Raw genomic sequence first — 26265 nt, 5'->3', positions numbered from 1 at the left:
ACCGCTACGGCGTGCCTATCTATCGTTTGGGCTCCAGGTCACCAAGGCGTCCACGGAAATGAGGCAGCCGACGCCGCCGCCCGCGCGCTCTCTCTCCGGGCATTTCCCACGGGACCCAACGCCGACAAGGACTTCCATTTCAATCCGATTTACACTTTTAAGGAAATATGCGATTATTACAAATCCACGCACCAAACTCTTCCCACCCCATGCAAAGGGCTGGGGAAGGTCAACGAGCGGGTACTCCTGCGCCTGCTCACCAACACGATGTTGTGCCCGGCAATTCTACAGCATTTCGATCCTAAATTGGACGGGCGGTGCTCACACAGTGGGGAGGTGTCTGACACCTACCACATAGTGTGGGCCTGCCAGCAAAACCCATCCCTACCCCCTATCCCGAACCCCACCCGAGAGGACTGGGAGGCGACCCTGTCCGGTTGCTGCACCCTCGAGGCCCAAAGGGCCTTAACGCAGCGCGCCCGGGCTGCGGCAAACGCCAATGGTGTGCCTGACTAGGCATCCCACCTAGTGGTTGTAAGGGCATGACCTTTCAGGTCACGACCCCCAACACCTCTCTCTATGATTAATAAATGTTTTCACCACCACCACCACGGCGTGCCTCGTAGTTGCGGTGTAGATAGCCGTAGAAAATTGAAAATCAGTTCTGAGGAAAATAAAGAGCGCAGTAACTGTCTCACTTTTGGGTGGACACCTGAACTGCGCCGGCTGTGAAAGGATGGGGGAGGGATTGAAAGGAGAAAGAGAAAAAGAGGGACTTCAGCGAAGGGCTCCGGAATAATTTCGGCCACTGGTGATCTTCAACGTTCACTTACAGTGCAAGCAGACGGGCGCCTTATGCGTTTCGCCTCCTCGGGAACGCGGTCACAATTCCGGGTTCAACCTGCGTCCTAGTGTTCAGCAGCCGAGCACCCTAACCGCTGAGCCACCAAGGCGGGCATAGTTTTAGGTGGTAATCATTATTTTCATACGCATGTTTCGGGAAAGTTTTTGTGCGACGAGTACGAGACTGCGTTCATAATGTTTTTTTTTTTTTTTTTTGCATGCAGGTTACTCCGGTTCTATGCTGTTCACGCTGTCAGAAGACTGTCCTGTCGTTTACACCATCGACGACACCAAACCAGACGGACAGTACCCGGCCATTATTGGGTAAGTGCGGTTCCTTGAAGCGTCTTAAGTGAGTTATGGTACGTCCGGTACGACGACGTCCATTGCATTTTGTAAGACCGTAGAGACAGATAAAAATTTAGAGGAAAAGACAATACGTTGAGGGTAAGGAAGGAGCCAGACACACATTATGCACAGGACCGGGTTATTTTTTGCAGTACAAATGTTGCTTCACTGTTGAGAACAATTGGTCACGTTGTGATCGCTGTTGTGAACAATTGATTATCACATGGCCGTACATCGGAATGCTCTTCTCGTTAACATGCTTACTTGCTTTTTTTTTTTATTCTAGTACCATGCGTTACTGTTTTCACTTCCGGCCTGTGCCAGACTAACAGATGGAGAGAGATGGACGCGCTCTTCCATTTTTCTCGCTCGGAAAATTGAGTCTGTAATTACCCGGCCGTTCCGCGCCGCGGGAAACCATGTCATACCGAACAGGAATTTCCGACTACAAATCTGTTTTGCTATGATGTCGAAAACATGTCACACATTTTGTCTCTTTCTACACTATTCTCTCAGACATATTTTTTTTTGCCTGACAAATTTGTGATCGGGATCCTGCAGCGGTGACACTCGTCTGTAGCAATCAACGTGAAACTGTGACAGCTCCAAAAATGACTTATCGCTTTGCATTATGCTTTGCTTTGTTAATGCTTTGTTGTGCGTTCAGTACATCCTGCTTATGTACTTGTACACGGGCCTCTAGAATTTCGCCTCCATCGGAATTCACGGTTGCGGCGCTCCAATTTCGATGGGAGCGAAATTCTAGAGGCCCGTGTACTGTGCGATGTCAGTGCACGTTAAAGATCTCCGGATGGTCCAAATTTCCGGAGCTCTTCACTACGGCGTCCCTCATAGCCTGAGTCGCTTTGGGACGTTAAACCCCCAAAATCCTAAAAACTTATACATATATGTTCTTGTAGCTATTTTTATAAATGTCCTCTTTTCTTCTTTTTGTGCTTTTTCACAGTGTCACCTTTCCTGCATACTTTCATTATCGCCTTCAATGCCCCCGATTCAGGACGGCCCTTATTTACTCGACTCCTTCCTTTCCTCTTCATTTTCCCTGTTTCGCAGCAAAAATAAGTACAATAGTAACAATGATATTCGGGTTTTTCGTCGTCATCATCATCACTAATTTGTTCACTTGTGCTTCTTTACTGATAAATGTCCTTTATACCAACAGCTCTGTTGTTTCATATATTGTGTCGGCGTTCTTTATGTCCCCAAATTTATAATCATTAAATAAGCTTTTCAGCATGGTATATTAATGGGCTGGCAACTTCGTATTGCTAAGCACGAAATATTGTGCGAAAACACATTTTTTTGTAGGTGAACACCACTGCCACGTGCCTGAAAGCATGATTGAGGTGCCCACCGACCCAGGGATGATGATGATGATGATGATGATGATGATGATGATGATGATGTCCTCAGGCTGTATGGCACATACCCACGGCGGGGGATTGGCCAGGGTGCTTAGCGGATACAAACGGACTCATGTACAGGGAATGGAGTATATTTAAAATTTGGGACACAGAGCTAGAATTTGTACAAAATAAAAAATACGGAGAAGGAAAAGTTGTGAATTCACATTCTAGCAGAGGAATCTACCAGATGAAATTATATAATCGTGAATAGAATCGCACACTGGTTTCAGGGCATATCCCTTGGCGCTTGCCCCGATGGATAAGAGAATCGTAATAGATAGAGGAAGCCCAAGCCGAGCGAGGGGGATCTCCAAGTAAATTCTACGGAGAGCAGCGAGCCGCCGGCAGGAGATGAAAAAATGTTCTATAGACTCAATTTCGCCACAAGACTCACAAAGGTTGGATATCGAAACCCAGGGAGCCAGTTATGCGCGTCTTCAACTTTTTCGCCGCCAATGCCAACAACGTACGCCGGCGGCCTATGCTCCAGTGCCGCTTTCTGCAGCAATGTTGTCAGCGGCAACGCGTATTGCTCTAGTGCCGTGTTTCTGCCACAACGTTGTCCATGCCAACGCATGCAGCGCACATTTCTCTAGCCCTACCAGCACATAACTCAAAGCGCAGATATTAGTTTAATAGTAGTATTAGTTGAGGAAGAAGACGATGTCCAATGCTCAGCGCGAGAGAGCGTTACAATTTATTGCTACTCCTTTTCCTCCTCTATAAACGCCCCTCTTTCCAGCAGTTCACCGCCTGCGTCTTGGCCACTCCCCCGTAGTGGGTATGTGCCATTTTATTTGAGGCCCGCCAACTAACCAACTCGACGCGTGGCGATAGCCTACATGGTCTCGCCAGCGAAGCACATCTGTTTGCGCCGCCGCGGGTTCGAATCCCAGTCACGGCAGTGTTTATTTTTTTATTTATTTAAGGTTTGCCCAAGGTCACCCTCAAGGTCAAGCTTCACACAAACCGGTGATCCGGTTTGACCTCGGAAAGTATAGTGCTTTCGCATCAAAACAGGAAGAAACGCACTCGATTAGCAGCCTTCCTCAGCGCTGTCGTGCATCCGCGTTTCCTTCCCCTCCAGGTTTCTGCCAGCCAACAAAGCACGGAGTCTCGTCAACCTGTCGCCCGAAGAGCGGAAACAGATGATTATCAGAGCGTACGCGGTTGCATTGAAGACGGACGAGGCGCTTCATGTGAGTATCTCGCCCTGGCTTTGCGTCAATCAGCGGGGAAAATCGTTGCTTCGGTGCGAAACAACTTGCTGTGCCATTCCACTGCGTGGCCGCCTGCCTCTGAAGCTACTGTAGCAGGTGATACCGCACTAGGTAATTAGCTGCTTAATCTGTTTACCTCTCACTCCACTTCGTTATAAGTTTAGTTACAGGATTCGTGTAGTGCCATTTGTTCTCACACGGGCACAGGTACGCGGCCTACCGTCAGGAGCCGTAAGAAGCTGCTCTACATTATTAATCGACCTGACAAAAAAATGCCACAGTAGTAACTATTAGTTGCTATAGTTACTAAATATTCACATTTGAGGTTTAAAGAAGCATTAAAGGCGCTTTCAGGTTCCTGCATAAGTGAAGTGTTCTATCAGAGATAAAAATCTCTAGGACGCATGAATGGTATCTGATACCCGTAGCTTTGTTTTCAGCCGAGGGCCCGAGACCACATTTGTGGAGGTGCAAGTCGGAGCCGCGTGTTGAACTTCCTGATAGAGAAATTACGTGATCGTGAGAATTTATATGGCAACTATACGCTTAGATTGCTTTTCGCGCGTACTGGAGGCTTTTGTCTTCGGTTGTATATGTTGTCGGTGTAGTTGCTGGATGCTCCAAAAAGAATCGTGTTATAGAACCGGTAGAGACCCGAACTGGGGCAGCTGTGTGTGTTGTTCTTGTGTTCATTCTGGCTGCTCCCCAACGTTCTTCTTTGTGGGTAACTGCTCTGACCATTTGTGTCATCTTTATGGGAGTATACCATTGCCTTATCTGCAGGCATGTTTTATATTGTGCGCTAGTTATACTATGCGTCACTGATTGCACCTAAAGCTTTTTAATTCAAAGTAAGAGATGTGTACTGCGTGAATATCCGAACATCATGTGCACTGCCATCTGCCGCCGTTTATGTACAGGAACGATAGAAGGAAATGCTTACAGTGCGGAGCCTAAGCGCTCCGCTGTTCGTATTTCTTTCATCACCATTTTATTTAGGTGGTAGCAAAAAGACCCTAGAGTCGTCCGTAATGCCCTCTACAATGACTCTAACGTCTTTTATGCGAAGCATACTACTTTAGCTACCACTTCAGCCCTTCACCGTGGTTATGCGCCTCCAAATCACGTGATACATGACGTCACACCACGTGACACGATGACGTCACGACAGTAGAGAAACGGGGGCCCACCTCGCGCCGTCGCTGTGGTTGTGCGCCTCCAAATCACGTGATACATGGCGTCACACCACGTGACACGATGACGTCACGGCAGTGGAGAAACGGGGGCCCACCTCGCGCCGTCGCTGTGGTTGTGCGCCTCCAAATCACGTGATACATGACGTCACACCACGTGACACGATGACGTCACGACAGTGGAGAAACGGGGGCCCACCTCGCGCCGTCGCTGTGGTTGTGCGCCTCCAAATCAAATCACGTGATACATGACGTCAAACCACGTGACACGATGACGTCACGGCAGTGCAGAAACGGGGGCCCACCTCGCGCCGTCGCTGTGGTAGTGCGCCTCCAAATCACGTGATACATGACGTCACACCACGTGACACGATGACGTCACGACAGTGGAGAAACGGGGGCCCAACTCGCGCCGTCGCTGTGGTTGTGCGCCTCCAAATTACGCGACACGATGATGATGATGATGAAAACTTTATTTATAACAAGGGAGTTTTGGACACGTCGGTCCTTGGGCCCCCGCACGGCCCCACTGCACTCAAACGTTCATGTCCCGGAGGCTCATGACGCTGGCAGCCCGGCCGGTGGCGATGGCTTGCTTGGCCGGGTCCTCGGAGCGCAGTAGGGTCTCCCAAGCCTCCCATGAGGTAAGGTGCTCCAGGCCCCGCGGGGGAGGATCCGCCGGGCAGAGGAAAAGAATATGGTCGAGGGTGGCTTTGGGGTGGTGGCAGAGGGTACAGGAAGGGTTCGTGTGGACTGGGTGATATCGCGAGCGTATATAAGGGGAGGGCAAAGTGCGTGTTTGGAGCCGCCTCCAAAGTGTCTGATGGTAATTGTCGAGGGAAGGATGAGGTGGGGGGTAGAGCCGACGCTCGGCTTTGTAGGCCTGCGTCATTTCACTGAATGAGTGCATGCGCTCCCGCGAGAACCCCAGGTCGGTGGCCGCCGGTGCCCGGTTGAGAGAAGCTCGGGCTAAAGCGTTGGCGGCCTCGTTTCCGGGATTCCCGGAGTGGGCAGGCACCCATATCAGCTCCACATGGCGGGGCGGGTGCGCGGCGAGGGAGTCCAGTATGCGAAATGCAGGGACGTGAACTCTCCCGCGAGCAAAATTTAGTATGGCAGTTTTGGAATCTGACAGTATATATCGCGCCTCCGTGCGGGTGATGGCCAGGGCAATGGCGGCCTCTTCGGCCTCCTCCGAAGTGGCAGTAGGGGTTATATGAAGTGTGGCAATGGGTTGGAGGGAGGGGTTCGTGATGGCGACAACCGCGTCCTCGCCCGTGCATGCGGCATCCACCCAAACGGCATACGGTTCCGTGCCATAGTATTTGTGGAGTGCCCGTGCGCGAGCTCTGCGGCGGGGTTCGTGGTAGGTGGGATGCATGTTTTTGGGGGGAGGTTTAATAAATAAATCGCGGTGAATGAGGCGGGGTACCTGGAGCTGTGTGGGATCGGTAACTGGTAGGCGTATACCGAGGGTGTGTAGGATGTGTCTCCCGGTGGTGGTTCTCGCGAGACGTATGTATTGTGTCTGTCGGTGGGCCTCAATAAGCTCCCCTATCGTATTGTGCAGGCCTAGTTGAAAGAGTTTTTCGGTTGAGGTATTTTGGGGTAGGTGTATGCTTCGCATTCTCCAGGCTTAACCAAGTTAAGCCTCAGCCATTTTTTTTTCTTACCACTCAGGAAAAAGCGCGATGAAAAGAAAAATTCAGGGGGCACTTTGACTTTCTAAAATGCGTAGAGGTGAAAGCGTTTTCCGCACCACTTTGCCTCTGTGGCACTGGTGACGTCACTAGTGGATGACGTCACATCTAATTAATTACTGATCATTAGATAATACTAATTTACTGTTAATTAATGGCGCTTAAGCTTCGCCTTTAGGAGGGGAACGCGACAGCGTGTTTTGCGCTGCAATGGAGTCCACGGAACGCCACCAGCCATTCGGCGCGATGCCTTGCCCCAACGTTCATGGAATTAACGTTGCCTTGCCCTTTGAACGCAACGCTTTTTGAGGAAAGGAAATGGCGCACTGTCATCTCGGTGGACACCTGAACCGCACCGTGCAGGAAGGGAGGAAGTGGGAGTGAAAGAAGAAAGAGGGCCCGTAATGAAGAAAATAAAAATTGCATTTGAGGAAAGGAAATTACGCAGTAACTGTCTCACTTATCTCCGTGGACACCCGTCAAAAGCGTGACGCCTCTGCTGACAAGCTTCTGCTGACAGCCTTCTGTCCACAACGATGAGGCATTAAAGGCTTTCGCCTTAAAATTCGAACAGTGGAGCGCGTAGTAGTAGTAGTGAAAACATTTATTTTTTTTTTTTTCAAAAGGAAGAGTTAGGGAGTAGGGGGATGGGGATAGATAGATGTGGAGCTTCAGTGGTCGGTCTTCCCTACAAGCGGGGTGGTCTGCGGGGCAGGGACGCGCTTCGGCTCGTCTATGCCTTCGTGACTAGCCGGATCCTCTACGCCGTGCCATATCTCCGCACTATATACTAAGCAAGACGAGGCGCGAATAGACGCCATCATCCGCAAGGCAACTAAGCGAGCCCTGGATCTCCCGGTGGCTACCTCTAATGCCAAACTCAAGGCATTGGGGGTGCTAAACTCCTACCAGGAGCTGCGGGAGGCCCACCTCGTGAACCAATACACGCGGCTCACGCAGACGGCTCCTGGGCGCCGCCTGCTAAACCGCTTACACATCCAACACGACTGCACTCCAGAGGAGGCGGAGCGTATCCCAGTACTATGGCGCCATATGCTCTGGGTCTCCCCGCTCCCCCGTAACATGGACACCGACATGCATGAAAACAGACGACAAGCGCGGGCTCGGGCTCTTGAGAGACAACACGGCTCCCGACCCGGTGTATATTATGTAGACGTAGCAGGGCCATCGCCCACGGGATTTTACTCGGCCGCTGTCGTTCACCAGGAAATGCACGTTGATGGACTCTCCTTTCGAGCCCCGAATTCAATGCGGGCCGAGGAAGTAGCGATAGCGCTTGCTGCCGCCCACGCCAATTCGAGAATAATCATCACGGACTCCCGAAAAGCATGTGAACATTACTTGGCAGGGGAGATCTCCCCCTTAGCTGCTTGTATTCTACGACGGACTGCCACTGATCCAACACCCAAACGAATCATTTGGGCTCCTGGCCACCAGGGCTTACGAGGTAATGAGGCCGCTGACGCGGCTGCCCGAGCGCTTACTCACCGGGCTCCTCATCCCAGCTCTTCTGGCTCGGAGACTAACCAGCCGCTGCTGCGATTCAGGGAAATATTAACACATTATAGCGACAACCACCGCCTTTTCCCGGCCCCTGCAAAAGGGCTGAGTAAGACGGAGGAGCGAACTTTAAGGCGCCTGCAGACAGGTACTCTACTCTGTCCTGCAATAATAAAACATTACGATCCTAACACGGATGGGCGATGCCCACACTGTGGGGAGACCTGTGATATCTTCCACATGGTGTGGGCATGTACTCAAAATCCCCACCTCCCCCCTTCCCCTACCCCTTCCAGAGAGGCATGGGAGACTGCCCTCCTCAACTGCTCCTCGCTTGAGTCCCAAAGGGCTCTGGTGAAACGGGCGAGAGACGGGGCCTCGTCGTGCGGTGTCCCGGACTAGGGACGCCGACCATGTAGCGGGGCCACTCTGTGGCTCCCAAACTCTTTTTTACAATATAAAAGTTTTCACCACCATCCCTAGTCCAGGATCCCGTTGGCCTCCGCCGCTGCCTTGGCCCTCGTCACCAGCATAAGCTGTGTGCTCGGGTCGGAGTCAGCCAGGAGGGCCTCCCACTGCTCTAGACTAGGGCTATTTACCTTTGGTAGTAAAGGGCTTTTTTCGCAGCCCCAGGTGGCGTGGTACGTTGTGGCGTAGCCCCCACACCACACGCACTCTTTCGCTTATCTGTTCGGCCACATTTTGTGATACATGGCTCTGCTTGGGTAGGTGTCTGTTTGTAGTCGTCTGAGCGTGGTGGCCTGCTCTCTGTCGAGGATATCCGCCGGAGCCGAGTACTTCTTGCGCGCTCCCAACAACGCCTTCATTGCCTCCCCGTAAGATTCTGGCGTGCTGAAGGGTTCGACCGGCAAACCCACCCTCCGGTTCGTGAACCCTCGGACAACGCGTAAGCGCCGCGTTCGCGTTTCTTTCCATCGCGATAGTCAATAGCTTGAAACATGGCGATCTGAGAGAAATCCAGACAGGAAATCCGTGGTTGTTTCAGCGCCATATGGCAATTAGAGCAGCATTCGAGACCGCTGCAGCTTCTGAACCTGATAGATTTTTTTCTATGAGCACATTTACTTTTTTTTTTATTTGCACTGTACCCTGCAGCGTCAAGGCATTACAGCAGGGGAGCGGTCTTCACAGTGCAATGGATAACATCGGGTTAAACACTTGCAATAAATAAAAGTAATAAAAGTGCCAACAGGTTTTATGGGCAGAAAGAAAAACAGAACCAAAGCGGTGCAATTAAATCTCGCTCAGGAAAGAATCAAAAGTGCTGCTGCTGGCACCTGCCACTTGCGCTGGAAGCGCATTTCATTCAGTGATTGTTTTCGGGAAAAAAAAAGAGAATTTCGTATAATTAGTTTTGCACTTAATTTCGCGAATCTTGTTTACGTGGTTCCTTCTGGCCGACATGTAGTGGCGGTGTTGAACATGTTTAGGTCTCTCAATATTTGTCAAATTATAATATATTGCATGCATCAGCTTCAGCACAATTTTTTTTTTCGCCTCTCCACCAATAGTTCTAGTCCGATAGTATTGTTCTTATGAGTGACGACAGCTTCTATGGAATATTCTTTGGATGTGAACGAGGCTCCCGGTGTTGTACATGTTCTAATTTATCTGTTATATAGTGTTGGTGAGGGTCATACTAGCGCATTCTAAGTGCGGCCTTACCAGCGTCTGATAAGCTGCAAGTTTTAACTTGTGGACTTGTGGGGAGCGTTACGAAGTGTCCGGTTTACTAAGTTAAGAATTCCGCTTGTTTAATTGTCATCCTATAAATGTGTTGATCGGATGTAAGACCTTTTTTGCAAGTAACACCCAAGTATACTTTCTTTCAGGCGTTTTTTTTTTTCTGTGAATTTCTTCCCATATTCGTACGGACGAAAGCTAACAACCTTTTTCCTCGAAAATGTGACCTAACATTTCTTAGCATTCAGCTGTAGCTCCCAAGACTGGCATCATGCGGCAATGCCGTTTAAATCTTCCTGCAGAGTTTTCGTATTGCGGCTACCTAAAATCGCCCTATAAACTACGCAATAGTTGAGAAAATAACCCAATAACTTATGCGAAGCATTTCAGCGATCTCCCTTCTGGTGGGATTTTTTTTTTTTTTTGTCACGCCGCGAAACGATTTTAGAGCAGCTCCTTACGGCTCCTGATGGTAGGCCGAATACCTGTGCCCGTGTGACAACAAATGACACTACACTTATCCTGTACTCTAAACCTACAATCCAGTACAGTGCGAGGTGAATAGTTCAAGGAATATAGCTACACCTGCCGCAGAAGAATGGCAGAGCGAGTGGCTGCCTGTAGGAGAGGCACTCCATGCTTCAACTTCGATTTAGCGTCTGATCACAACCTGAAGGCGCTCGCTGAAACCTCAAAGTAAATAACTTCATGACTACAGCGCAACGAAGGGGACAAGAAGAAGGACACAGGCAGGGACACAACACAGCACTGTGTTGCGTCCCTGCCTGTGTCCTTCTTCTTGTCCCCTTCGTTGCGCTGTAGTCATGAAATATCGGAGCCAACTCGCCCAACAACTGACCTTGTAAATAATTAGAAACTCGGTGGTGGACTTTCTTGTACTTTTCTCCTCTTTTGATGGCTAAGGCACGAATTGTTTTTGCAGTCTGGTGAAAATCTGCAGCATGCGTTGAAAGAGTAGGCGCCTCCTTAACTGTGCATCATCAAGAGTGAATTATTTAGAAAAAAAACTGCCATGGTGGCTCAGTGGTTATGGCGCTCTACTGCTAACCCGAGAGACGCGGGCTCGATCCCGGCCGCGGCGGTCGAACTTCTATGGAGGCTAAGCTCTGGAGAACCGTGTACTGTGCGATTCAGTGAACGCCAGGTGGTCGAAATTTCCGGAGCCCTTCACTACGGCGTCGCTCATAGCCTGAGTTGCTTTGGGACGTTAAACCCCAATAAACCAGAACCAAACTAAAAAAACTGCACCTTCGGACGGCAAAAACAGCCATAATTGAGCGATTCCTTTGGCGAGAGTGTGCATGTATTTATGAAGTAGTATAAGGAGGTCTATGCGCGTACACATTCGGAGAGAATGCGCAGAAACTGACTTGTCAGGTTTGGAATTTTGTGACAAGGAAATTCAACTCGTTCCATGCAGCCCATCCATTACGAGGAGTACAACTGGGCAGGCGAACAGTACGCAGGAGGCTGCTACACGTGCATGATGCCACCGGGATTTCTCACCACGTTCAGGAAGTGAGCTGCCTTTTGATTTGCTCTTTTTCAATCCTGCATGCAGTACAGGTACTGTCGGATCGGAACGAGACGCAAACAGTTCCTGTGAATAGTTGCACACGCATGTGCGCACGCTCGCACATGCACGCGCGCGCACCCGTCGGGATGACGCAGCTGGTACTCCATTTTGCTGCGCACTTAACCAGAGTACGTGGGCCGGGTACATACCTGTCCTGGCAGCCGCCGTGCAACGATGTTATTCTCTTTTTTTCTGCGGGTTCGATCCCGGCCGCGGCGGTTGAATTTCTTTGGAGGAGAAATTCGAGGCCCGTGTACTGTGCGATGTCAGTGCACGTTAAAGAACCCCAGGTGGTCGAAATTTCCGGAGCCCTCCACTACGGCGTCTCTCATAGCCTCAGTTGCTTTGGGACGTTAAACCCCATAAACCAACCAAACCAACCAATCTCTTTTTTTCTTCATTTTATTATTTTTCATTTATGTTTTGTTCGAGCGCGTAGTTGTTCCGCATTTCTATGCCTGCTCCTTATGATTAAAGAGGTCCAAGCCTGATGCACGTTAACGTGTTGACGTCGCATATCGTCAGCTCGAGCGATTAGGAAAGGTGTGCTCACGTTCTATTGACAGTACAGTCGGAGTAAGTACGCAGGTGGTCACTTTAGGGCAAAATATAACTTGGATAAAGTGATCTACCGCAATTTACGTTTTGCAAGAAAACCGAACAAAATGTACTAGATTAGGCTCCTTCGTTCTGCCTATCTTGCACCGCCAATTTTAAAGGGACTATGCAATAAATTAATTGCGATTACGTAAAGCAAACGAGATATAGGCATTCCATCACTCGTCACCCCAGCGCAAGGATTTTTGAGCTAGTATCAATAACAGCGATGTTATAGACGATTACAAATCACGTTCCTCCTCTCCCCCCTCAACTCGTACGCGCGGAGCACCAAGAAAAGAATAAAGAAAACAGCTCTGGGACAGGGCCCCGCCCATGATTAGGTCATTCGCTGACGGTCGGTTTGCGACTTCCGGTTGTCGCACCCAGCACCCCCGCAGCAGCGTCTCTCCGGTCTCTCTCCGCCTTCCTAGATCGGCTTTGCTAGATCGCGGCGCACGTCGGATTTCTTTGCTTGTCACTGCGACAAAAGCACTGCGAGTGGTTCCCGAACTCCCGACAGAAAGAGGCGGCAGAGGTAAATTGAAAACATATGCGTGAAGGCAATGCCCTGGCTCGCGCTTGCCCGAGGTGGTCGCATGGCGGCTCGAGCAGACGATTTTCACGGCTACCGGAAGCGTACCCGTGACGTCGTGGCTGCCGTGGCTCCAACGAGTGACGTCTATTTTCCCGATTTTAGTTTCAAAGTCGGTCCCTACGAAGACACCAATCGACACGCGATATATATTCAGTATATTCTAAATTGATCAACACCGCGAAATAAATAAATTAATTAAAATCCCCTGTGTCCCTTGGTTTCTGTGGCTATTGGCTGTGTGTGTGTGCATATATATATATATATAGGCCGCCGCGGTGGCTCAGTGGTTATGGTGTTCGGCTGCTGACCCAAAAGACGCGGGTTCGATCCCGGCCGCGGCGGCAGAATATCTTTGGAGGAGAAATTCTAGAGGCCCGTGGTCGAAATTTCCGGAGCCCTTCACTACGGCGTCTCTCATAGCCTTAGTTGCTTTGGGACGTTAAACCCCATAAACCAATCATATATATATATATATATATATATATATATATATATATATATATATATATATATATATATATATATATATATATATATATATATATATATATATATATATATATATATATATATATATATATATATATATATATATATATATATATATATATATATATATATATATATATATATATATATATATATATATATATATATATATATATATATATATATATATATATATATATACCACCGTAGTGGCAGTCAGTGAGCATTCGAATATCAATCAGCGTTTTGTTTCGGTGACTATATTGTGGGCAGTGACCTCTACAACGATGTTTTGCTATAATTGGGCAAAAAAGAACGCCTTTTGCGCTTAGCAACACGTCTGCCGGCCGAGCGTAGCAGCCTTCGTCGGCCTAATCAATTACAGAATATGGTGCAAATCACAGGGGCATGAAGGTCGTCAGCGCGCATGAATTTGGGCTACAGTTGGTTTTTCATGCCAACAAACTAAGTGCAACAGTCGAACGTACAGAAATTCGTTTGTTGCGCGTTTATTATACCTCCCGTTTTTTCGCGCTACTTTCGCAGGTAAATGAGGGTCTCAAGTTCGGACGAATACGCGACACACCCGAAATGAATACCCATCTTGTTCAAAATTTTTAATGTCTTTTGACCACAGCTTTCAACACCCTTTTACTCTAGGCGGATTTCGAACTGCATATTGCTGCATCTGAAAATACACACCACGCCACCTGCTCGTAACTAGTCAGCGAGATATAGTTGCAAGTGCACGGAAATCGACATCCCTGGTTTGGTTATAAGGATCATATTCGAGCTTCTTTTATTTACGGGCTTTGTTGTTTATTATTGTATAATGGTCTGGTTGGAAACTAGGACTAACCGAATCGCCCGTCCACGTTGCGTTGAACACGGATGTCGCATCAAAAAAGAGCACTCTTCCATTAGCAAAATTACGTGTGCTGTGTACCATAACCCAGTTCGGACGGGCGTGGCTAGAATTTTCTTCCGTATACTTGCATCGTCCCTTTATGAACTTTATTCCCTTGCGGTTTCAGGTCACTGAGCTAACCAACGTTTCCTACCCTTTCCCTCGCTTGTCGAGCTTGCATTATTGAACACGTGCGCGCAAAGCGGCCCGGAAAGACCAATAACGGTGACCTCTTCTTTTTCTGACATCTCCCAATAAGCCCTGAAGTGAGTGGTACATGTGTGGACGTACAATTGTACACTTCTCTTTTTGCCACTGGCGTTGTAGGCGCTAAGGGCGCTCGAGGTATCCAGTACCTCATTCACTGCGTTCTCTGGATGGGCCCGCTTGCATGCACGAAGCAAGTAAGCCTATCGTAGTTCCCTGTCTGACCTTATTCGCGGTCTAAACCCTTTCTTGGTTTTGAAGAAAGGAAAAGCGTATAAGTTCCTGGTAATGGACGCAGCCACAGCGAGAAACCCTCACACTCTTATGCGATGGAAGTACTGAGTTTCGCTGGCGTCTACCTATCTTTCCAAAACTGCTGTGCATCGCGAATGAGCGGGAGAGTTGAAGAGAGCGGTTCAGCAGCCGCACTTGGAGACGCGTTCGCACTCATGACAGTAATCAGTGATTCGTCGGAGTCTCGATTATCGTATTACTCTCCGCTGTAAAGTGTCGATGCTTTTGCACTTCATCCACTGTTTTGACCAAGTCTGTTTCGCCTGTTTCGACCAACTAAAATTCACTGCCCGGGATTTTAGGCATTGTGCACGCATCGAGGTGCGGCCGCCGTGGCCAGCCCACAATCCTGTGCTTTGAAGTAGGGAATACATGAAGCTTCGTGTCACGGCGTCTAGTGGATTGCTGACCGGACATGTTCACCTGTTCCTTCCGCATGAACCTGCAAGATTCGAATCTTGCAGGCGTCCCCCTCACAGGCGTCCCCCTCTTCCCTGTACGCAGCGGCATCAGGGAGCCCGTGGGGAGGCTGTTCTTCGCCGGCACAGAGACGGCGAGCCAGTGGTCCGGCTACATCAACGGTGCCGTCCAGGCGGGTGAGCGGGCCGCTAAGGAGGTTCTCAACGCGCAGGGACTCGTCCCCAAGGAGCGCATATGGGAGCCCGAACCGCCTTGCGACGACGTGAGTGCACCTGCCAACTTCATGGGCAACGCTCATAAAAGCGCAAACTGGTGCGGTGTAGTGGTGATGGTGAAAAACTTTTATTGCTCTCAAAAGAGAGCTACTTGGAGGTGTATGCATGAGCTGGTCGTTACAGGGTTAATTGGAGAGGCATGGGAGAGGCCTTTGCCCTGCAGTGAGCGTAGTATAACCACTGTTCCGTGTATACACGACGGAAACACGCACGCTTGCAGGATTTAATAAGACGCTATCACTTTTGCCGCGACATAGCAGTTCGCACTTTCGACTTCCTTCGAAAATTGAGTGAAATCTATAAAGTTTTCGTTTTGTCCATTGCACTGTCCCAAAGTGACCTATGTCGTCCCGCACGCAGGTCATCCCCGAGATCCCGTTCACGGACACGTTCATGGAGAAGCACCAACCGTCCGTCGGCGTCTTCCTGTCGCTTGTCGCATTCCTCGCAGTGCCCGCCTGCGCTGCCGCAGGCTGGGCCTTTCTTGGGCATCGCTTGCCTTCCTTGAGACACTGACCGTCCGTCGCTGTGTGCCAAATATATATATATATATACGGAGTCTGCTTTCCGTTTTCAACTTTGTCCTGTGTTTTGTGCCGCAACCACGTATCCTTACAAAGGAGTGCCAAGGGTGTGACAATCCCGTAGAGCCAATGGTGGGGGGAGCATTGCCACATTTCAAAGTATAAGTTTACGGTTCAGTTTCAGTGGATACAGATCGAGACACTTCCCGAGAATTCATGTTCAAAACTACATTCTCTAACATTCATTAATCTGAAAGTTTGCACAGGTGGCTGATTGCTCACGGAGGCAGAACCTCGAGCAAGTTTCAACTTGCGCCGACAGCAGCATTTCTCACGTGCGTGAAGCAAAGAACGCGAAGAAACTTCCCATCACCAAGTTGCTGCTGTCCACATTTCCGACGTGCTAAGTGATAGAACGCCACACCGGCTGGTTCCCTGCATTGGAAGACCTTTCCAATAAGGGCTCCCCGGACGTCGTCATGTTGTCCGCTGAGCTCGCTTGAGAGACGAGATCAAACCAACCAAAAGTCTGCTCGCCACGAGCGAGGAAAGAAGCTCGGATCGCCTTCTATATATCTGTCGCGATGCTGCACGTATGGAGGCAGGTCGAGAGGCCGTGGTGGAGAGGTCCCCAGCACATCCCCCATTTTCAAGCGTACATGACGATAACACTTTAGACTTCTAGCGGTAATTGCCTTTTCAACCAAACAGCAGAAGCATATCGAGACACAGCATTACTGACCACAGAATAGCCGGAAAACTCCTTTTCCATCCTCGGTGCCAAGCCTAACCGGTTTCCGCAAACACTACTGCCTTGTTTTCCTGCTCGCTGAGAATTTCCTGGTGCAACTTCATGAGCTTGCATTCCTTCTCAGCCTTCTGGCAGACATCGATTATCTGCAGGATGTGGTGGCTGGCACACAGCTGCATAGTCGCGATATACAGGGTGTCCACGCTAACTTTAGCCAAGGGTTAAAAAATACAATATTTGAGGTACGCCAGGGAAACCACTTACATACATCTACCAACCGGCTTGCGCATCATAAGCAATTTTTTCGCAGTTAATTCATTAGCAATTAAGGTAATTTTTGTAAACGCGCAAATATTGACTTTAGACAGAAGATGTGAATAGCAAAGTTGGAGAGCACCTTCAAAAACCGCCATTCCATTTATTTGCGATAAGGAAAACCTCACGTGTATCTTTTTTCCGAGCTCCAAAGAAAGCCCACGAAATACAAAAAAAAATCACGTGACTAGCGCATTCGCGCACCACGATTGTGCTGCTCTCTACCGTTGCTTGAGTGAACGAAATCAGCGGCTGGCAAGGCGTGACGACCTCAATGCGCCGGCAGGCCGATGTGTCAATGGTGGTTGCGGCGCCCGCGCGAGCCAGTCTGCAAGCGTGACGGGGCAAGTTGCAGCGAACGCGCCGGGCATTATTGGCTGCATTTGTTTTTCCAGTCCCGGACTACTTGCTGACAGGTCTCGGCTTCCGCTCTGACAGGAAACAACGTCATGGTCACATGACCTACTTGCCATAGGCTGCTTTCGAACTCGGCGCCAGAGCCGGGCTCCCCCTCGGTTACCGTACAAGGACGCTGTCATCTGCTAGCAGACGACGCAAGCCACGGCCACCACGACGCCGAAGCAACGCCGTGCGCTCGATCATGATACTGAGTCGATTTCAAGACTGTACTGTCAGCTTAGCGTAGGTGCATTACAGAACTCAGCTTCGGAGGTATGCTCGCCGCTACTGCTTGCGGCGAAGTTCGCACAAAGTAGCCCAACTCGTTGCGGATAGGCAGATAGACGAAAGCCTTCGCAAAAATGTTGACAACAAGCTCTATAGCTGCTCCAGTATACGAGTGGTTCACCTGCGATGCTTTCAGGTAAGCGTACAGACAGCATGTGGCAAAACAAGCGAACAAGAACCGCTTGACGACACGAGCAAACAATACGCGCTCGCAGCTCCGAACGCACGTCCGTGTGCGGTGGATTTCAAGAAAATAAACGAAGATGCAAGAACAAAAAGTCTTGCGATGTCTCAGAGAGCAGCTACGGAGCTCATGTGAAGGTTTAACGCATGATATCGACCTCCAGGAACACGAAAAGTACTCGAAATGCACACGGAGTCTAACTCAATATTGCTGCCAGCGCGGCGCGCAGCTATCGTCTGCTGCCTTCTCAGCAGCTCCAAGCAGCCCGCGGACTGCCATAGGCTAAAAACGAACGCGTTGCTATGGCGATGCAGGCAGGTGGGCGGAGCTTTCGGGCTGCCCGAGAAAAACAAATACCGGACTCGAGTCCGCAAGTAGTCCCGGACAGTCCGGGACTGAAAAACAAATGCGCCCAATGGCCAAAGGTGACAAAAACAAATGTGGCGAGATTTATTCGCCACTGAGAGGCACAAGAAGACAGGCAAGTACTTTGCTTATCTTCTTTTGCCTCTCAGTGGCGAATAAAACTCGTCGAATTTGTGTTTGTCACCTTTGACCATTTCCTAGCTCACCATGCCCGGCGCGTTCGCTGCAACTTGCACCGCCACGCTTGCAGACTGGCTCGCGCGTTCGCTGCAACCACCGTTGACATATCGGCCTGCCGGCGCATTGAGGTTGTCGTGCCTTGCCAGGCGCTGATTTCGTTCACTCAAGCCACGGTTGAGAGCAGCGCAATCGTGGCGCGCGAATGCGCTAGTCACGTGATCTTTTTTGTATTTCGCGGGCTTTCTTTGGAGCTCGGAAAAAAGATACACGTGAGGTTTTCTTTATCGCAAACAAATTGAATGGCGGTTTCTGAAGGTGCTCTCCAACTTTGCTATTCCCATTTTCTGTCTAAAGTCAATATTTGCGCGTCTAGAAAAATTACCTTAATTACTAATTAATTAACTGCAAAACAAAAAATTGCCTATGATGCGCAAGCCGGTTGGTAGATGTATGTAAGTGGTTTCCCTGGCGTACCTCGAATATTTTATTTTTTAACCCGTGGCTAAATTTAGCGTGGACACCCTGATCCCTCTGTAGCCCTTGGTGAACTGCTCAGCCAGAGAGCGCACCTCCTTGGGACGAGTGGCACTCCACATTTCCACGAGTGGCACTCCACATTTCGATCAGCTTTGTGTTCGGAGGAACTCTTCGTCGACGCTGTACATCACGATGGCGGGCCTGAGTTTCTTTCTTCTAATGCGAAATTTTGAATCAACCGTAGCAATAGCAGAAATTCAGCTGCGCGCTGTGACGTCATGCTGTGCGCCGCGCCATCTGCGGCCGACTTTGGCTCCACCACCTGCTGCTCCTCTGAGCAGTAGAGTTTGCTGTTCATGCCCAGACTGCGTGGTAGATATTCGGCACCTCTCCGCATTGCGGGCATAAGCTATCGTATTTTTCTGGCTGAACTGCATGGTATCGTGCTAAGTGGGGGTAGGTGGCGGCCTGTAAGCCCCTCCAGGCTGCTGTCTGTGCCCTGTTCAGTGTTTTGTCGTTTTTTCCTTTCTAGTTTAATTGATTGTAAAACATTTTATTCGCCGGAAAGAGCTTGGTAAGAGGTCGCGTTAAATGGTCGAGAGTACGCAGCCCTCGACGACTTTGTCAGCCCACTCCACCGCCAAAACTTGCGTTCTGGGGTTAGAGCTAGCCAGCACGGTCTCCCACCGCTCGAGAGAAGGAGCAGTAACTAGATCACCCGGAGGTGGCTCTATTTTGCAGTCCTACAGGATGTGATCATAGGTGGCTCGTTGGCCACAGTGTTTACAATTTGGGTTGTAAAGATCTGGATAAATGTGCGCGAGTAGTGATGGGGTGCGTATCGATCTCGTCTGTAGACGACGCCACGTAACCTCTTGTTCTTTAGTCGGGCTTTTGTGCGGAGGGGGCAAAATTCTCCTCTCTAGTTTAAAATGATTGGTGAGATCATGATATGTGATCATGGAGTCCGTCGTGAAATTCAGGGAGCCTGACTCATCCACTTCCCGGTCGACGAAACCTCGGGCTTTATTGTGGGCTGCCTCGTTCCCCAGATTCCCCGAATAGGCTGGGACCGATATCAATTCAGAATAATTTGGTGAGAATTTGGTTGCGTTAAGGATTCTAAGGGAGGGGTTTGTAATTCGCCCTTTTGCGAAATTATTGATACCCATTTTGGAATCGCTGAGGATGATGCTCTCTTGGGTATGCGCTATGGCGAGGGCTATATCCGCCTCTTCTGCAGTTTCAGAGGATTTCGTTTTGATTGTTGCCGAGACGATGTGGTCACCATTCTCGTTCACAGCCACAATTGCAAAGGCATTGGTATGTTTGTATTCTGCCGCATCTACATAAAGTGTTCCAGCGCGCTGTCCGTATTTATTATGTAGGGCTTTGGCTCGTGCTTGTCTTCTACCCTCATGGTGTAAGGGGTGCATGTTTTTGGGGAGTGGTTTGATTAGTAGGGACGTCCTATAGTCGCTGGGTAAGTCTACTTTAGCATCTTTATTCGTAGGTTGAAAGTTAATTCCGAGCCTGGCAAGAATACTCCTGCCAGTTCTGGAATTGGCTAACCTCGCTGTTTGAGCCATTAAATGGGCTTCTTTCAGTTCATTGTAGGTGTTATGTATTCCTAACCTCATAAGCCTTTCGGTTGAGGCATTTAGTGAGAGTCCTAACGCAGCCTTATAGGCCTGCCGTATCATGCTATCCAATTTGTCCATTTCTGCTTTCGCAAATTTGAGATAAGGGGTGGTATAGAGTATCCTGCTTAGCGCAAAGGCCTGCACTAGTCGGCGTAAATCTCTTTCCCTCACCCCTTGTCTGCGATTAGCTATGCGGCGGATTAATCGCGCCGTCGCTTCTACCGTGCGTTTTGGCTTAGTGAGTGTGTCAGTATTCTTTCCATTTGTTTGTAAATACAACCCCAGTATTCTCATGGTTTGTACCTCTTTGACAAATTGTCCATTAACATAAACGTTTATTTGCGGGTGGGGGGGAAGTCGTGGTACGCCTACCTCTTTGTTTACGACAGATCACGAAGAGTTCAGATTTTTGCTCAGAACAAGTGAGGCCGGATTCCCATGCGCATGCCTCAATGATGTCCACTGCTTCTTGGAGTGTGTCTTCTATGTAGCCTTCGCATCCTTTGGTTACCCAAAGTGTGATGTCATCTGCATAGAACGTGTGATGTAGGTCTGGTATTTGTGCCAGTTTGGGGGGAATTTCGATGAGGGAGAGGTTAAAAAGGAAAGGGGACAGGACGGAGCCCTGTGGCGTTCCTTTACTTCCTAGTGTGATTGGGGCAGACTCTATTGTTCCGACCGTTATCACTGCTGTTCTGTTACTGAGGAAGGATCGGATGTAGTTGTGCGTCCTTTCTCCGGGGTTGATTTCTGACAAGTTTGTCAAAATGGCTTTGTGGGTGACGTTGTCGAAAGCTTTAATAAGGTCTAAACCCAATATTGCTTTCGTTCCTGTTCCCTCGTCAGCTTCAATTATGTCCTTGTTAAGCTGCAAGAGTATGTCCTGGGTAGATAGTTGGGCCCTGAATCCTAACATTGTTTCAGGTAGGAGGTTCATGTCCTCCGCATAGTTTTGGAGCCTGTTGAGGATGACATGCTCCATGAGTTTGCCTAGGCATGATGTTAATGAAATTGGGCGTAGATTCTCAGTGCTGAGGTTCTTACCCCCTTTAGGAATAAACGTGATTTTCGCGTGTTTCCACTCTTGTGGTATGTTGCCTGCATGCCAGCATTTGTTCATAAGATCTGTAACAGCCGCGATCGACGTTGCGTCTAAGTTCCTGAGAGTCTTATTTGTTACTTTGTCTGGTCCTGCCTCGGATGTTGTCCGCAGTTTTCCAATTGCGTACCAGACCTCTGCGTCTGTGATATCTGCGTCTAAATTTGGATTAGGAGTCCCCCGGTAGTCTGGTTGTGTGGTACCATCATCCGTGTTTAGATAACGTTCTGCTAGCTCTTTGATTAGGTCGTCAGTTGTACCCTCATATTTATGTATGAGTCTGTACAGTTGACTTTGTTGCACAGGACGTGTTTGTTCTGGGTCGAGCAGGTACGTGTCTTAGAAGATGCCATGTCTTCTTATTTCCGAGCCGTCCGTTGACGCTTTCACATATTTGGTTCCATTGTTTTGTTTGGAGAGTAAGTGTATGTTCCTCGATTCGCCTCTCGATTTCAGCGATCTTTTTGCGTAGTCGCTTGTTGTGTTTTTGCTTCTTCCAGCGTTTTTGGAGGCCTTTTTGTGCCTGCCATAGGTGTAAGAGTTTTGAGTCTGCAATCTGCTCCTCCTTCTGAACTGGCACCACAACGCAAGTGGAGCTGACATCCTCATTCAGGGAGATAACCCAGTCGCTAAGGTTAGAGATCTCCTTTGGAGCTGTTTTGTTGCGAAGTTGCCTGAACTTGTCCCAATCCGTGGTTCGTATTTCTTTTGCTTTGTTTTTGAGTTTTGTTGTGGGGAAGGTGATGCTAAGGATGAAGTGATCACCAAGATTTTGCCCGGTGTTGACCCACTTTGCGTCCTACTAAACTCAGGGCAGACATCAATACTCTGTCAGAGAGTATGCCCCCTTGCTTGGGTGTCTGGTTGCCATGGGGCGTTCCTTGTTTGTTCTTGTTGATCAGCCGGAATTTGCAGTTCCGGCTGCCTGTGTTGTGGCCCCCGTTGCAGACGATGCATACGGGTTGGCAGGTTGGCTGTTCTCCCTCAGGTGGGGGTGAATGATTTTAGATTGGCAAAATCCGGCTTCCAGTTTAACGTACGTAGTCATTTCTTCGTATGTATTTGTCGCGGATAACTTCAGGTAGAAACTCAGCTTCAAAAAGAGACTAGTTCCAGTAGTCCGCTCACAATTATTTACGGATAGTGGCGCCATCTAAAAGCGGCAAATAAACGCTGTTGCCATACGCCACCTTTTTTTTTCGCCGCTTAATTCAGCTGAGTGTAACGCCCACTGTTATACTAATTGATTGCTGCTAAGTGTGAGCTCATCTGTTTCACTGATTTTGTTGCCAGGTGGGCGTGCGTTTATCATCCATCTCGAAATTTTCAACTTGAACATGGCTTATGCTATTGACCGCGAGTGGCACGGCATTCTGTGAACACCCGAATTTTCGCCACCTCGCCGCCGTTTTTTGACACTTTGGCGTCCCTCATAGCCTGAGTCGCTTTTGGAGTGCGGCTGAGCAGCGCCACCCTGGAAGACCTGCATGGTGGCGCTTATCCCCATCTCCACGGAGTCGGCAAGAGCCACTGCAGGGATCTTGAACTGGACTTCAACCACCTTCTTCTCCCTCAATAAATGTTTATTCCGTCCTTCCTATGCAATCATGACGCTACGGGAAGTTTCGCAACTGGTAATATCAAAGAGCTCTGCCCTCAGCAGCACCGTAGGTAAGCTGGCTGGCAGTGTGCAGTTTAGGTATCCGGCCCCGAAAGGTGCTTCTTCCGGAGCACCCTCCATTGGGTATACCCATCGGTAAAAACACATCTCCCACTTACAAGTCTTGTGGGACCTCCTGTCTTTGCCTTGTTCCCGGATTGAACATTCTTCCGGCGCGTAGTGCCTTTTATTTTGTGCTGACTCTAATGAATAATTTCTAACGAGCTCTGCCTCTGCCTATTTCGCCCGAACCCTCCGTGGCTGCAACTAGTTGCTCAACGGGTTGGGGGACACGGGTTACGTGCAAGTGACGCCTGTGTGTTACTGGCGCGGAAGCTTGTCTTCCTCGCCGGCTGCGCACAGTGTGAACCCCATCATAGTCTCCATACACCTTCCAGAAGCTTCTGGTGGAAGCTCACGCAGCAGCTGAGCGAAAAAAGCGACGATGAAATCAATTTAAAGACTCAATGGGAAAGCGATCAATGTAAAAACAGATTTGCCGCATATATATATATATATATATATATATATATATATATATATATATATATATATATATCGTATGATCACATGGGCATTTTTTTAGTTTCTGGACAAATTGATGGTCGATATATTGGGGCATAGGAGTAGTAAGATAGATATTTCAGCTGTTTTACATACTGCAGATTGCGCGAATATGAAATTTTAAACTATAGTCGGATACAACTTAAGTCTGCAGTGAAGCTCCTCCCACATTCAACCTCCGCGCACAGAATTCCTCCACGACAAAAAAGTAGTCCGCTGCTTAAACGTTTCTTGTTACGTAAACAAGAAGCTTATCACAAGAAAAACATTATGACTTCCTGAGTTTTGATGCGTGGATTGTTTGGAATAGTAAAAAAAATTAAAAAGCTGATTTTGTTTACAGTTGCGATAGCCCAGCGGAGCAATACCAGACGCCGCGGACCGTGGCCCAGTGTTAGCAACTGCTGTTTTTTTAAGTTGTATCCTACTATAGTTAAACTTTTTATTTTATTGTGATTTTATTTCTTTTTCCTGTGCGTGTCCAGCTTCCGTTCATACATGGATTTCAATCTTTGTCTAGAACATTTTAAAATCCTTCCATGCAAAGCACTAGTCTATTCACGCACCCATATCACGCACAAAGTACATGTGTAGAATGAAAGCTTGTTTCATACGTAGTAAAACAAGCATTTTGCGAACAAAATGTGCGCCTACTTTCCTGATCTCCGTACCGAAAACGAAACGAGAGTCGCCACCAGTTGCCGCCCGAATACGTCAAGCTTCAGAGTCACCCTATTGTTATAATGCCTAGAATATACAGGCCAGTATATTATAGGCACTATTATACTATTGTGCTTGGAGCAAATTTAGAAAGATATATAAAAGTAATTGTAAAAAAAACTGAATAAAATTTAGGCAAAGTGGCGCTCGCCGTTACCTCGATTCAAGGAAAAGTCAATAAACTTTATCCATTCACCTGCATGTAGAAGTTAGAACTCGCGTCATAGAGAAAGGTCTATGCTCGCGTTTCCATCGTTTCCATCTCAAGTTTGCGGCGGTGCGCTTTTAACTTGTGCTGCCTGTATTTTGCTGCTTGCTGCTGGTGTGCACTGCAGTTGTCTGGAACAGTTCTGGACTGCTGCTGCGGCTGGAGCACCTTCTACCTCTCGACGTGAGCTTGTTCGACTGCTCCTAGTGCCACCCAGCGTCGTCGGAGCTCTATGGTGGTCGGAGAGCTGAATCAAGCGTGAAAATGGAATAGGTACTATACCTATACTGCCATTCTAAAGCGATTCTTCCCCCGAAACGAGACGATGGGCCGTAGTTATACCGTGCAGCAGCGCACCTGGGTTGTAACCATGTATTTGGAAAGCCATCCTCGGCGCTTTTCAGCCGTCTCAACCCAATATAGAAAAGAATTCCGTGCAAGGCCACCACCCAGGAACACAATGGCTCGCTGGGTGAAGCGATTCTTAGAAGAAGGTTCAGTCAAACGCAAAAAACGAGTCGCAAGAGTCGGCAACAAGCTGAACCGTGCAGGCGAGTTTGCGTATGCTGTTGCCGGTGCTTTTGAAGCCAACCCAAGCCTTTCGATGTCGAAGGCTGGCGAGTTGTTCGGTGTGTATAGGCTCACTATACGCAGAGCCCTTCGGAGGCTTGGGATGTATCCCTGTGCAAGTGCGGCGCAGCAAGAAATCTGGAAAGCAAAGAAGAAAGCTTTTTTCGCGACGCATCCACGAAACATCACCAAACGGAAGGATGCCAACGGTGAAGCTGACGGAAAAGAGCCATCAGTGTGCACCTGTGTTATGTGTTATGGCAAAACAGCCAGTGAGTGTTGACTTAGAAAGGTGCTGTTTCCAGTGGTCCTGTCGACTTCTGATTTGAGCAAGAGGCATTAGACAGACATGCCTGCTAAGACACAATCACATTCAAGGCAACTGTCTGCAGATGCAGAAATGAGGACGGTGGAGGCAGAAGGGCGGTGTGGGAAAAGACTGTCAAATTGTCGACCAAGATGTGCTCCCGTTGATTTGGCTGGACTTACACTTCTTGGTGCTAATCAGTGCTTCAGGACATTGTGATACTTCTTGTATTGCCACTGCTAGGGGCACAACACCATATCTGTTGAGGATATGAGGACTTAGCGAGTGCATTTACGTTCCACAGTGCCTCCTTTAATACAATGCCTGCCGAGTCGCGCTCGTTCTCACAGTATTACGATTATCAGTGTGTTTCAGTAAGGGACCATGTGATGGCGTTACCCCACCTCATGCACCATTTTTTTTTAGCATTAATATTTATAAATATTAATAATGCTGGTAATTTAATACTTGCATCAATAGGAAATGCTCACAAGGTCTCTGCAAAGCTGGCGGAATCATCTGTTAGAGGTAGTTTGGCGTAGTGGACATTAGGCAGCACTACACTATTGCCCCATTTCGCAAAGAGAACAGGAGAGGGTCAGAGTCAGACCACAGACACTGCAGGCACTGTACTCGAGAAGGCACTGGCTTAGCTGATGAGACTTAGTTG

At 48.8% G+C, this 26265-nt stretch overlaps 1 protein-coding gene across 1 annotated transcript in view; it reads left to right on the top strand.

Moving 5' to 3' along the window:
- The window catches only part of LOC149340362 (amine oxidase [flavin-containing] B-like), a 54145-nt gene extending 38228 nt beyond the window's left edge, over nucleotides 1-15917 (top strand). The window contains exons 10-14 of the mRNA XM_089549137.1: nucleotides 1068-1167; nucleotides 3706-3817; nucleotides 11398-11495; nucleotides 15150-15327; nucleotides 15701-15917. Of these exons, the coding sequence (XP_089405263.1) occupies nucleotides 1068-1167; nucleotides 3706-3817; nucleotides 11398-11495; nucleotides 15150-15327; nucleotides 15701-15856 (644 nt within the window). The 3' untranslated portion in view covers nucleotides 15857-15917. The remainder of the gene's footprint in view (nucleotides 1-1067; nucleotides 1168-3705; nucleotides 3818-11397; nucleotides 11496-15149; nucleotides 15328-15700) is intronic.
- Nucleotides 15918-26265: the final 10348 nt, after the last annotated feature.

This window comes from Amblyomma mixtum, chromosome 6 (genome assembly GCF_055824585.1).
Source record: "Amblyomma mixtum isolate Tamu chromosome 6, ASM5582458v1, whole genome shotgun sequence".
In the NCBI taxonomy this organism is placed as follows: domain Eukaryota; kingdom Metazoa; phylum Arthropoda; class Arachnida; order Ixodida; family Ixodidae; genus Amblyomma; species Amblyomma mixtum.
Note: the sequence above shows the minus strand (reverse complement) of the source record. Positions and strands in the feature narration are given on the sequence as shown.